The 13,245-nt window shown below is 53.8% G+C and overlaps 1 protein-coding gene across 3 annotated transcripts in view; it reads right to left on the bottom strand.

Moving 5' to 3' along the window:
• Positions 1-9,033: 9,033 nt before the first annotated feature.
• The window catches only part of NEK7 (NIMA related kinase 7), a 44,121-nt gene continuing 39,909 nt past the window's right edge, over positions 9,034-13,245 (bottom strand). For 2 of the 3 annotated variants that reach the window (XM_087829015.1, XM_087829016.1), the window contains 2 exons: positions 13,098-13,211; positions 9,034-10,709 (listed from right to left, as the gene is read on the bottom strand). In XM_087829015.1, coding sequence (XP_087685141.1) covers positions 10,599-10,709; positions 13,098-13,211 — 225 coding nt within the window. In that variant the 3' untranslated portion in view covers positions 9,034-10,598. Of the gene's footprint in view, positions 10,710-13,097; positions 13,222-13,245 lie in introns of all 3 variants that reach the window. The other variant, XM_087829017.1, reaches the window with a different exon arrangement.

Genomic DNA, 13,245 nt, shown 5'->3' with positions numbered 1-13,245 from the left:
CTAAGTGCTCTTCCTACATTGTCATGTGGAATCCTCTCAACTTCTGAAGGGAACGGAAGCTTTAAAAGGTGAATAATTTGTCCAGATCGCGGGGTCATTTCAGTTCGTTCAGGTGGCATTTTCCTTTCTCGGCGACCGGTGCGCGTTGTGGCTGGAGCGACTCAGAGCTGGAACCGTCCGCCCAGCCCCAGCGGAAAGATGTCCAGCCTCCCGGGTCCTTCCTAAGCTACAAAGTAACCAGAACCAGCCCCGAACATGATGTAACAACAGCAATCGCTCCCCTCCCGTTCCGTCCGTGTCCCGCGTGCCCGACGGCTCCCCCCAGGGCGAGGTGGCGTTTCTCGGTTCCACCACCGGCCTGTCCTCAGCTCCTGAAAACGTTCGGGGCGACGCTCTTGACACGAGGTTGGGGGCCGAGGCTGGGGAAACATTTAAGCACCAAGCTGAGCGCACACCTACTTTTCAAACAGCTCGCTTTGGGGTTGTCACCTAGATATCTATGGCTTGTGATAGATCATTAGAGTCCAGCCTGTACTCCCTTGGAAGTAAACACCCCAAATATTTCAAAATTAGCCCAACGACAATCGGTACTTTAGATTTTACTGTATTCGGATGTTTGCGCAGTTTTCAATCAATTACGGGACTATAATTAAGAGGGTGGTTTTTGTAAACATATTGCCGGCACCGATGCACTTACGGTAACCAATCAACATGAGCCCCCAAAACTTCTGTTTTCATTTGCTTGTGTCAGGTGTAGGTGATAAAAAAAAGCTTAAACTTGCTCAGGTGGGAGGGGAAGGAACAGGAATGGATCGGGCCGGTGTGATGAAAGGTTGGAATATGTGTTCCCGATGGTTCAGTTAAAAAAATGAATAAAAATAGGAAGGGTAATTGGGAGAAAGTAGAAACGAGAGGCACAGAGAGGTCATAGATTTCAACAAGGGATGCCAACAGTTCTCCCTAAAAGTTCCATATTTAATTCATAAATTCCTCTGCTCTCAGGATTAGTAAAAATTTAGGCAAAAATTTATTTTAATCAAACTTGTGTCAGAGGGGAGGGGGTTGGGGGCTGGGTGAAAAAGGTGAAGGGATTTATCACAGAAAAAAAAACCTCATAGACACAGACAGTGTGGTGATGACCAGAGGGAAAGGGGTGGGGGTGGGAGAGAGCCAGAGGGGCCGAGGTGACGGAGGGAGGCTTGACTTGGGGTGGTGCACACACGATACGTATACAGATGACGTATTATAGAACATTGCACCTGAAACCTATGTAATTTTGTTAATCAGTGTCACCCCAATAAATTCACTAATTTTTTTTTTAAAGAAAAAATAAAGATGGGTTTGTAACTTGCCAAATAAATTGATGTTGTGGTTCTCACACATGTTTAAAGCCAAGCACCTTTTAATAGGTATTTACATACTAATCTGAGAATTTTTTTTTCATCTTAAAGTGATAAAAGCAAATCTAAGATACCTAATGATGAAAATACCTTTTGCATCAACCAAGACCACATCTGCACTGACACCAGACCCCACAAAGGTCTTGGTTTCGTTAAGTTCCTTATGTTACAGCGGTCTATTTCTTCAAAAATTTAAACTTTATGAAAGTCTGAACTGAAAAACACTGGTGGGTTCTCAAGGCTCAGCCCGGGGCCCCCACAAACCATTGTGTGTCCTTTAGTCACAGATTTTCATGGTTATTTTGACACTTCCTCCAGTAGGTGGCAGTGAAGAGTCTTGTTTAACTCAATTAGCTGTTGCAACGCCGGCTGAGGGATGGAAACAAAGTATCTTCAAGGCAGAGGCTGTTTTTTCTGATTCACACAAAGGTGCTCTGTGGGCTGGTGGTCACGCCGAGCTGTCGGTGAGAATTCTAACCAAAAACTCAGATGCAAATTCAAATCTGCGAGCTGGTAACGTGTGAAGTTCCCGGGAGATGGGGATGGTCTTGCCCGGAACATGCTGGAGGAGGGGACCCATTCTGGCAGCAACATATTGTCTCTTCAGGGGGAACCTTGTTACATCCCTGGGGAGGGGGTGTTTCTTTGGATCAAGTGAACACAGCTCTTGGAGCTCATCTGTTCAACTCTAATGGTTGGTAACTCTCAACCCAAACATTCACCGAATATTAAAATTACTGAAGACAATGTAATGGAACTGTGATATCGATTTGGACCTGTTACTGCTTTTGTTTGAATCTCGAGTCTTTCTTTTCACGTCTATCCGTGTCTGTTTACATGCGCACATATGGGAACATTATTAGACGCGTCGGTTAGAAACCCAGAAGGGTCCTACAGAAGTCGGACCTCACACGGGTTACTGGGCGCAACGGAGCCGGTCCTGGGAGGAGTCAAAGCCCGGCGCTGACACCAGCAGGGACGCTGGCGGGTGAGAGGCGGGAGGCGGCTGAGGGCTTTGGGAATAACGTCAAGTGGAAACAGGGCTGAAGGGATGTCGTCGAATGTGAAGGCCCAGGCCCCGACCTCACCAGAAGGCCGTGAATAAATGTGCGGCTCAGTTATTCTTTTAGCTGGACAGGACTGCAAGTGCTCCATTATTTTAGCTGCATAGGACGGGTATTTTGTGGAGCTTTTGCTGCCCCGTAAAACAAAACAAAACAAAACAAAAGCTGAGACCAAAAAGTCTCATTTCAAACTAAGCAGCACATGACGTACATTCGACAGGGGAGCACGTCCTTGTTCGGTCGTTTTCCTGGTGTCTTAAAAATCCGAGAATGGTACAAATTAGACAATTTGTACTTAATTTTCATCTTTGACTGGAGGAAAACTTTGAAAGTTTAAAGGATCTATTTGCCATCGATTCTGTCTGTCAGTCAATACGATAGACTTTCTTGGGGGAATGATCTCTTCTCTCCTGCTCTTTTATGATGCTCCCCCGACACGGGATTCTTAAACATCAAAAAATATCTATTTTTTTCTTGAATAATAATCCACGCCCCCCATTGCCACAGTCTCATCGCACACACAGTGTGGATTTTTGTTCTTTTTAGGGTGTGTGAGTGTGTGTAACTGTGTGAGACTGTGACTGTGGGTGAGACTATGTGTGAGTGTGACCGTGTGTGTGTGTTGAGGTTTTTCAGAGGGTTATTTTATTTGCTTTCTTTGAGCTTTTTACGTGAAAGCATGGCATTTAGCTGTGGGGAGGCCGCATCTTCTCCCTCCCACCTGTTAGAGGGTGGCCCCACCTCTCCCAACAAGTTAAAACTTATCCAGCACAAAAGAGCCTGCGACTCGCTTCGCTCCCGAATGTTCAGCAGCCGAAGAGGCAGTGGAGGCAGAAATTCGTGCCAGTGGACAGGGAAGGGTCAAAGATAAGACCAGACAAGGCGGTGCTGAGAGCAGCTGAGACGGGGGACTCAGCCTTGTGCGAGGCGGCGAGAAAGGCCCGAAAGCGGGCGCTGCTCGGGCCAAGAAACGGCTCCCGGAAAGGTAAGGGCCCAGGACTCCTGCTAAGGACACTTAAGGCTCCCTGTTTATGAGCTGAGGAGCCCCCTGGAATGCAGTGGGACCAACGAAGGGGGCAGTGGGGAAAGACGACGGGAGAGATTTGCAACTTGGAAGAAAGTGGACAAACTACGGACAGTGGTGGGTCTATAGGTCCCTGGTGAGTGTGCTCAGCGGGGGGTGACTCAGCTGTCCCCTCCCGGGGTCAGTGGGGAGTCGCCTTGGCAGCTGCTATGAACCTGTTCTGCGTCCGTCCCACAAGGGCTCACAGACGGCCCCTGAGATAGTGTGGAGACCAACGTAAGAAATTCATCTGGACGTGGGCCCCAAGTAATCCGCAGGAAGGAATCCAGGGGAAAGGGGGAGGGCAAGCGGATCGTCATCTGTGTGACTTACCTTTTTTTTTTAAAATATATTTTTATTGCTGTCAGAGAGAGGAAGGGAGAGGGAGCGAGAGAGAAACATCAATGATGAGAGTCACAGGTCCGCTGCCTCCTGCGCGCCCCCTGCTGGGGATCGAGGAGCCCACCACCGGGCCTGGGCCCTGACGGGAATCGAACCTTGACCCCTGGTTCACAGGTCGACGCTCAACCGCTGAGCCACGCCGGCCGGGCTGCGTGACTTACCTTGAAGGCGAACGAGCTTCTAGCTTTACCCATGACGCAGTGGGGACTGTGTGGCCAGCTTAGTTTTTGCCTCACAACCGATAAATAAATACTGGTTGAAATAAATATTTTTTTAATCCCTTTTAGAGAGGAAGGAGCTAAGGCTCAGATATGACTCAAGCCCGACGGTCTCGGGTGGCAGCGAAGGAAGAAGCCCCGCCGGTCTGACTGCGAGACCCACGCCCTTTCCTCCACCTGCTGCGAGAGGCGTTTGGCCGGTGGGGGCAGATTCGTAACCGTCTGAGTGAAGCCCCCGGCTTTCCTCCTTGGCTGTGGGGCTCGGGGAACCCCAGTTAACTCCTCACTGCAACTGGCCCGTTGAACCTACTTAGAGACCCCGAAGCGTTGTGACAGCCCCTGGGCATCGCACAGTCGAGGGCGTACATAAATTATTTTAAAGGCATAATAGGTCTCCAAGGCCACCCTCATAGATTAAGTGTCGGGAATGAAATATTGCATCTCAACCTCACAGGCCTCTCCGAGTCGACGTGAAGACGATAATTGAGACTCCTGCGAAGCACGATTTATGATCCCAAATTCCGGAGGCCGGTCCCCTCCAGGAACCATTTAATAAGACTCCTGATGGGGCCGGAGAATGAACTCTGCTCCCCACCCTGTCACCCGAGGACAATGTCCCCAACAATCAGATTCCGGGTGTGAGGAAGGCAAAGGGTTTACATCACTGAGCTCGTCCTGCAAAATTCTCTCCGCTGCAGAAAACTGGAGTATCTGGCAAACCACGGGTCTCAGCTCTAAATAAAAGGGTCCCTCAGAGCCGATGCTAAAAGGAGATTAGTCATGAGGAGAGGCTGACTCCCGCTCACGCCCTCCGGGATGCCAGTGGCCCCAGTGGCCCCTCAGGTGTAACTGGGAGAAACACCCAAAGGAGAAATGAGGCCCATGCCCCACCCAGTGAGGCGAAAAATGACTGTTCGCTCAGTTCTGTGCTGAGAAATCCACGCGCAGAGCCCCGCGGCCTTGGGCAGCGGGCGGGCTGGAGTCGCCTCCTCGGGTTGGTTCTGCCCGGAGGGCATCCCACGGAGCCCTGTGATATTTGTTTCCCAATTTCCCCCACTGCTTCTCAGCCCTTCAAAGCAAGAGATCAATAAAGTTTCTTCTGTTTACTGCAATTTGGTAGACGGTCACTTCACAACCCCCTTGCGCGCTGGCCCCTGGGGGCGGGGAGACGGGTAGGGGAGCACTGCTTTCTGGAGGGGCTGATATTGCTGCCCGATGCCCGGTGCCTGTGGACAGGACGGCTCAGCCACACAGCCTGGGGACAGGGAGGGCATGGGGGGCTGGCCCGGGCCCCCCAGTGCCCGGTGCCCGCTGACCACGCAGGAGCCTGTCTCATAAGGGTACAATTTGCCTGGGATTGCACCCAGCGCAGAACCGGTTTCATCGTATCTCCACATAATTGCTCCAAGAATTTCATTACCTGTGTTTCTGGCTGGGCCTCTCAGACTCAGTCCCTGAGAATTTCTCTCTCCAACCAGCTCTCGCTCGCTCTCCGATCTGCTCGCTCTTGGGCTCCAACTAAAGCCCTGTGGGGCCTGGTAGGAGCCAGGCGGAGCCCAGGAGGCCTCTTCCCAGTGTCTCTTGACTGATGTTAAACAGTTTACACCCATTTAGCTGTAGCTTTCCAGCCAAGAGCGAGAGTTACAGGTTCCTGGGAGGAGCTGGTGTCTAGAACAATTTCCTTTCCAGTCTTGCAAAGGGAAATAGACTCCAGTCTGAGCTGCCAACCCCGAGTAGTTTTTTAATTTTTATTTTGCAGGGAGTGTCATGTCTCTGCACCCGGGAATAGCTTCCACTTCATTTTTTATTTTTTGGTACAAAGCAGTGGTCCCTCCCGCCGCCCCCTTTTTTTTTTTGTTAAAAAAATTAACTCGAAAGGGTCAACTCAAGTATAGCTACTTATTTTCAAAGAGAGAACCGTCGAGTTAAAGATCATTTCTATTCCTTCTAGAAGCAGAGTAACTTTGGGTTTATTTCCAATAGTGACTCGCTGGGTGTTTTAAGAGGAATATTATTAGGGACCCTTTAGAGTTTTTAAAATAACACATCCTGAAAGTGAAAAGCGCCGTCATGTAAGATTGGGAACGAGCTCAAGTCTCTGAAGATACACACGGAGAGCCCACCCTCCCCAGGAGCAGCGCACACAGGCCGTCTTGTTAGACTGGTGCCCGGGAAACTCTAAGGGCACGTCAGGGGCTGACACAAGCGGGTGGCCCGTTTAGAGAAAGGAGCATGTGGGACCCAGGGTGGGCTGGCAGAGCCTCCCATCCTCACACCCCGTAGTCCCAGACCTACGGCAACGAGACCCGAGTCCAGGTCGACCATTCCCGCCTCACAGCGCACATTTGGGGAAATGGCATTTACCTGAAGTTTTATTAGAAGAAATTCTCACCCTGAATTGATGACTCATCTAAGATACAAGTTTAAAAAAAATCGTCCCCCCCCATTGCCACCAAATACATAAAATGGGACGGTTTTCTGTAGTGACCTGGGCCAAGTGTAAGCCGCCTCATTTTACATCAGCAGCATGAGACGTGCCGTCGGCAATCTCAGGGAATGGTGCTCTCTCTAGAAAATGCCACTCCCGCTTCTAAAGAGGGAAAACCTTCCGAATTCCTCGTTTTTGTTAGCAGGTGAGTTCCTGTGGTGTCTGTAGCCTAAGGAAAAGCTGAATCTTGGAGTACAATGTGCACTCACACACAAATGCACACACACACGTGTGCACACATGCACACTGCGGGTCCACATACATGCACACTGCACATGTGCGTCAACACACTGCACATACACGTGCACACATACACATGCACACGCGTGCGCATGCACACGCACACGCATGCATACACACGCACATGCATATACACGCACATGCAGGCTACATGTCCTTCCTGACCTCAGGGAAGCGACACCTGGTTCCCAAGCCTGTGGACAGACACGAGGCGCGAGGGGCGGTTCCTGTGCCTGGCTGTCCCTGGAGAGGAGCGAGGCGCGGGGGGAGGGCGAGTCGTGGCCGAGCGCACCTGAGCTCCCGCCGGATCAATGGCCAGGACCAGCGGGGCTCCGGGGAACGAAGCCACGCCGGGGACGGCGCCCGGCGGCCTGCAGTGGGCAGTGCTGGCGCCAACGCGGAGGCGGCCGAACCTGCTGGAAGGAAAATAATTGCTCCGTTTTGAGGTACAAAGATACTAACCTGACTTTTGTGAACATAAGAGCCGGCTCTGCAGCCTCACCTGGAAGAGAGCCTCAGACGCAGAGCAGTCGGGGGGGGGGGGACTGTGCTCCGCCGTCGGGCTGGCGGGGCGCCTGCCGGCCACACTGCCCGGCCCCCAGGCGAGGGGCTCAGCCCCCCCGAAGCGGCCCCAGCTCGAGACAACAGTTGTTCCCACGTGTGCTCTTCTGTGACAAAGTGTTTTGACAAATCCACAGAAGCAGGAAAAAAAACCCCAACTGACGTGATTACACCAAATCGACCCCGTTACCGCCTCATTATTACGGGGAATTCATCTGTGGGCTACATTTTAAACTTCTTATAATTTGAGGGACCTTTTCCTGCTCAAAGGCAGAAGGATGCGCTGCAGAGAGAGGGACGCGTGAGGACGAGCCTCAGTTTACTCCTTGGGCTGTCAGGCGGAGCTCCGCGGCCACCCTGGGCAAGGCCCCTTGGGCGTCCCAAACCCGCCGAGCGACGCACGTGAGTGGGGGCTGTGTCCCTAAGCGGGATGCCAAGTGAAACAAATAACGGTAGACTTCGGGGAAAAACATCGCAGATCCATAAAAAGTTTATTGTGCTTGTTTTTTATTTTTATATTTTATTTATATTAGGATATTATACAATTTTCCAAGCTAACATCAGAGTTTTCCTAGCATGTGTATCGGAAGCTTAACAAAATAAAAGTATCTCACAAAAGAAGTCCATGGTACAGTACTAGTGAAAGACGAGGCACAGGGTAATTACGCACTTGCGGGTTATACACATAATACATTCATTGTAAAGGGAAAAACATTTAATATGGATAACATTTTGGCTAAAATAAATATCAGGTAAATGGTAACAGCAACGCCTGAAGTATATTGAAACAGGACCCTATGCCGAAGAGAAGGCGTTCGGGGAACGGCGGTGACGTCTCACCACACTTACCACCCCTGTGCGCGGCCGACTCTGCGCTGACCCAGGGACGCCCTCGGCCGCCACCCCAAACCTCAGCACAGACCAGCGTCCCCCGCGTCCCGGAACCAGTGCCGATGTCCACGCAAGGCCGAGGGCCGGGTGCACCTTCCACCTCACTTTCCTCACACCATTCAGATGCTTTACTTAGTCAACACACAGTTCGCCTACGGACGGAACATGCAAGGACAGCCTTTTATATGATTATAAAAATTAAAACTCCTGGTCATCTTCATGATTCTTTAAAACGACCCCATTCAAAATTAAAATGTTTTTTAGGCTGTGGTTTCTTCGGGAAAAGGTTCCATGTGTAGAGAAAGATGATGGATGTCCCTGATCATTCAACCCTCCCCATTTTCCTCGGGCCGGTGGGGTCACCATGAGGGTGCAGCCAATGACTTTTAGATCCACAAATTTTTTAAGATCGTGAGAAAAAGGAGCATGTCCGTTCCGCGTGAGCAACGCTTCCTCAGCCGACCGCGTCTCCTCCAAATGAACAGGACGCTCTGGGCAAAGCCGCCCGCCCATCGCTCCGAGACAGGTGTCACTCGTGAGCGAGCCTCGGGCTCCGGGACAACGGGCACCCAGCCCCGAGCCGGCCACAGGCTTCCCGCCCCCCAGGTGAATGACCCTCCGGGCGCCGTCACCAATGAAGACGCCAACGCCGGGACTGATTAAATTTGGGAAAAGGAGGAGTTTTTATACTTTTGTATAAAAGCCCTTTATGCATTTTTAAAGTCAGCAAATGCCTTGAATGTATTTGAATGATTGTAAGAAAAATACACGAAAGAAACAAAACCACAGTTACGTCGGCGAAAGGGAGGCGTCTGCTGTCCGAAGACGGGCTGCCACGCCGTCCGGCTGTCCATCCCACGGTCACTGGGCGGCATGGCGTCCCGAGGGCGACAGCCACTCGGCCCGGCCTCCGTTCTGAGAGGACGGTCACCACGCACGCGAGGCCAGTCAGGGAAAGACGTCCCCGCACGGGCCTACGAGACTCGCCGTGTCCTCACCTCACCGTCCAGGACGCGCCCCTCGCCCCTCTTCACGCAGGGGCACAGCACTCGCTTAAAAGCTCCTCAGCAGACGCGTTCGCCTCCTGAAACTCCATTTCCACGGCCAGTCCTCATTTCTTTAAACGTGTTCCAAAATCACAGCCTGGGGCCTGGGCTGCGCTGTGTCGACGCTCACGGGCACAGCGCCCCCACTTCCCTCCCCTCCAACAGCGCAGCCGGGGTGCGGGCAGGCGGCCCAGGCCGGGAAGCTTGGGGTGCATGTCCTCGGTCCGGGAAAAGTGGGGGGACACCACATACTTTTTAAGGGTATAATGTTGTCAGGAAATCTGAAGCATTCATGGATAAAATGCACATGGAATATAAATAAGAAAGTAACTTGAAAAATATAAAAAAATTTCTGAAGGGGACCAATCAGAACTTCAATAAAATCTATGAGTCGAAACACAGGCTTACACGACCGTGTAGTTAGGGTGGAGCACTTAGATTATAAAGAAGCTGAGAGATTATTTAAAGGCTGTTTCTCAAATGTACAAACAACGAGAAAAACACAAAAAAGGCCTCGGTAATGTGCACCCTTCAAAATTTCTGTCACGCCAGCCAAACCAATCCGTCACCGCTTTTTAAATGGACTCACTTATCCCGCTTCACGCAGGGCGGGGGCAAGTGGGAAAACAAAACAGAGTAAAGCAAAAACCTCTTCAGTGTCTGACTCACATTTTGTCCCCAAATGTTTTCACATTTAAGAGTTGCATTTTGAATGTGTAACCTAAGAATTTCAAATGTTTCTCAAATGGCTTATGTCGACGTTTCTCTTAAGAATTATGTTTTAAAGCTACAATGCTAAGAACTAAACACATACTTCAAACTTTTAAAAATAAAACGACCCCAAGAGTTCACAATTGTGTCCATCCCCAAGGACCACAGCTGACTCGGGTGCCGCTCGGCCGAGTCTCTCGCGGGTCCCGGGGCCCCTGCCGTGTTTGCCACCGAGAGGCGATCGGGACACAATTTATCAGCAGAAACCTCTAGACAAGTCTAAAATCTTTAGCCGTTAAAAACCATCGTGTCCCATTTACTCCCCTAACATGCAATCGGATTAATCCAAAGTCATCTGGGTTTTGCAAGAAGGCGACTAAAACTGGTACAAAATGAAGCTTATATGAAGACTGGTTAAGGGTTCAGAGCAGGTGAGCCGAGGGGCGCCTCGCACGCCCGGACAGGCTCGAGGTGCGGCCGCAGGGAGGCGCCAGGCGCGGTCGTGCCCGCGGGCTCAGCTGCTGGCGGTGCCCGCGTGCATCCTCTTGGCCACGTCGTACACGTAGGTGACGTCCGGCCGCTTCTCGGGGTCCGGGTTGATGCACATGTTCACCAGCTGCCGTAGCTGCGGAGACAGAAACAGGACGCGCTGCGGGACCGCTCGCCGACCCACAGACGGGCTCGGGGGAAGCACGTTTTCTGGCCAAACACTCATCTGATCAGAAACACACGGGCAGGCCCCAGGGCTGCGCAGCCAGGTGGCCGCCCGCAGGGCGCGGTCACTGAGTGTCGGGCGGGAAGGGGCACTTTCCGCACCAGCCCCTGCCCTTTGCAGCGGGGCTGCGGGGCCTGCAGAGTGTCCAGCTCAGTGACTAGACAGGAAAGTCGGGAGCCGGGACTTCACTCCCACGGGACAGAAAACGGAAATCAACAAACAGAAACCCACAGACAGGTGACAGTGGGGCGGTGACAGGCGGTGACCGGGGGCCGTGGGGGTGAGGGGGGCACCTGCCCGGGTGGGGGCACAGGGCCCACGGGTGAGCTCAGAGCCAGCGCCCGAGGCCTGTGCGGTCCTGCTCCCTCCGTCCCAGTGGGTGCTGCCTGGTGGAGCCGGGAGCCACCAAGCCTGTGGCCGGTTTAGCATACAACTGGCCTCTAACCAACTGGTCTTCTCATTAAAGTTCAGTCTGAAAACTTTATATTTCACTTTTCGCTGCTTCCTACATTTTGCCACAGCAACAACTAAACTCCCCCTGGACCCTGAACCCATCGCAAGGCCCCTGCGGGAGGGATGCTCGGGCCCTGGGGCGTCAGGCTGTGGGGGCCTCCTGCCACCGCCCCGAGCACTTCACAGCCTCAGAGCCCCGCACCCCCAGGCCCGCAGCACCGGCCTGTCCTCGCGGCTCCTCCCCGCTGGGACCACACCCCACTTCGCCCGGATCCTACAGCTCCCGGGGCCGCCGCCTTGGGGTGCAGGCCGCGCAGGCCCGGCTGCCCTCAGACCCGGGCCGGGGGTGCGCAGGGGGGCGCCTCGGCCCGACTCCGACACCCGCCGCGCCGCGTCCTGCTTCCCACCGGCTGCGGGGGGGGCGGCGCCAGGGCCCCCCTTCCCCCCCCCCCCGCAAGAGGCCGCCCCATCACCACGGCAACCGCCCGCGCCCCAGCCCCGAGTGAAACGCAGATGCGGACGGGCTGCGATTAGCCGGGGAGCGTCCCCAGGATGCAGCCCCTGAAATATTCATGCGCCCGCGGAGCCCAGGCGGCCTGAGTGACACAACAAAGGCGCGGCCCTGACACCCCGACACCCCCCCACACCCCGCGCTGCCGCCGGGCTGGGCCCCCCCCTGAAGGCCGCCTGCGCAGCCGCCCGGGACAGGCCCTGAAGCGGGGGCCCGCGGGCCGCACAGGCCGAGCCTCAGCCAGCGCCCCGCGCGGGGCCGGCACCCGACGCTGCGAAACGGGCCGCGGGCGGCCGTGGGCATCACAGCGCCAGAAAGGGGCGCTGGCAGCCCGGGACCCGATGCTTACACGTGGCAGCGATTCCTCCAGCGACACCCGCTCACTGTCCCTTACGGAGAAGCGAGCGCGCTCCTTCCAAACCAGGGCGAGAGCACCGGTCCGTGCGCACCGCCGCTCGCACCCGGCCCCCGCCGCTCTCCCGGTCTCCCGGCTGCTCGCGGGAGGCAGGTGCCCAGCTCCAGGCGGCGGCTCTGGGCGGATCTCCAAGGAGCTCTCCAAAGTCATGACCCCGTGGAGTTAACCTGAGACTCCCTATTCTGCACGTCTCCTCCTTAACCCCTTAACCGGTAAAACCATGATGGAATTGGTAAAATCAAGATGGAATTGGTAAAATGATGTACTGGGCTAAAGTGGGAGACGCTGGGTGGAGCAGAAACAACTCATTTCAGCGGCTTACCCAAGCAGCCAAGCAAGCAAGGATTGTGACTCGGGTGGTAAGAAGGTCGAGTCCTCTACAGTGTGCATCCCGCCCCATATACTTTTCACAGGTCTACACTGCTGACCTCCAAACACGACCGGTGGGACTCTGAGTGTGGCGGTGAGGCAGGGACAGGACAGGTATTGTCAAGAGGGGGAGGGTGGAGCTGAGAGCACACAGTTGAGGGACATGTAAGAGAAGCACATTTCAGTTTTGGGAAAACATGAAGAAGAGGGAAGCTCTGCCAAAAGAGAAGGTTCTAGACAGCGGCTGCCCCGTGAAGAGGGCCTGGGCCACGCTGACCGGCAGCCAGGGCCTGAGGCGTCCCAGCCCTGACTGGCCCTGGCGTTTTCTGCCGCAGCAGGCGTGGCCGAGTCTACACCACCCCACTAGAGAATCCCAGAGCCAACCCGCACACAGCGAGTCTCCAGGGAAACGAGAGCACAATGAAAAGTGCCACTTCTGCCACCTGTACTTGAAGCCATTTGGATTTGGGGATAAAGGGACACGTCTTAGTACAATGTGAGTGTTGGCAGGACGAACACTAGGTGAACACAGGGACCGCGAGCAACTTACTTCCTCCGAGTAGTGGTCTGAAGGGAGCGGGGGGTAGTCGCACTGCTCAATCTTCTTGCACAGCGAGTAGAGGTTCATCTTGTCGCCGTAGAAGGGGCTCTGCAGGGCGGCCATCTGCAAAACGCTTCCAATGAAACTGATACAGTCA

The sequence above is a fragment of the Miniopterus natalensis genome, chromosome 21 (genome assembly GCF_054644295.1).
Source record: "Miniopterus natalensis isolate mMinNat1 chromosome 21, mMinNat1.hap1, whole genome shotgun sequence".
Taxonomy (NCBI): domain Eukaryota; kingdom Metazoa; phylum Chordata; class Mammalia; order Chiroptera; family Miniopteridae; genus Miniopterus; species Miniopterus natalensis.
The sequence above is the reverse complement of the archived record's forward strand: the minus strand, read 5'-3'. Positions and strand labels throughout refer to the sequence as shown.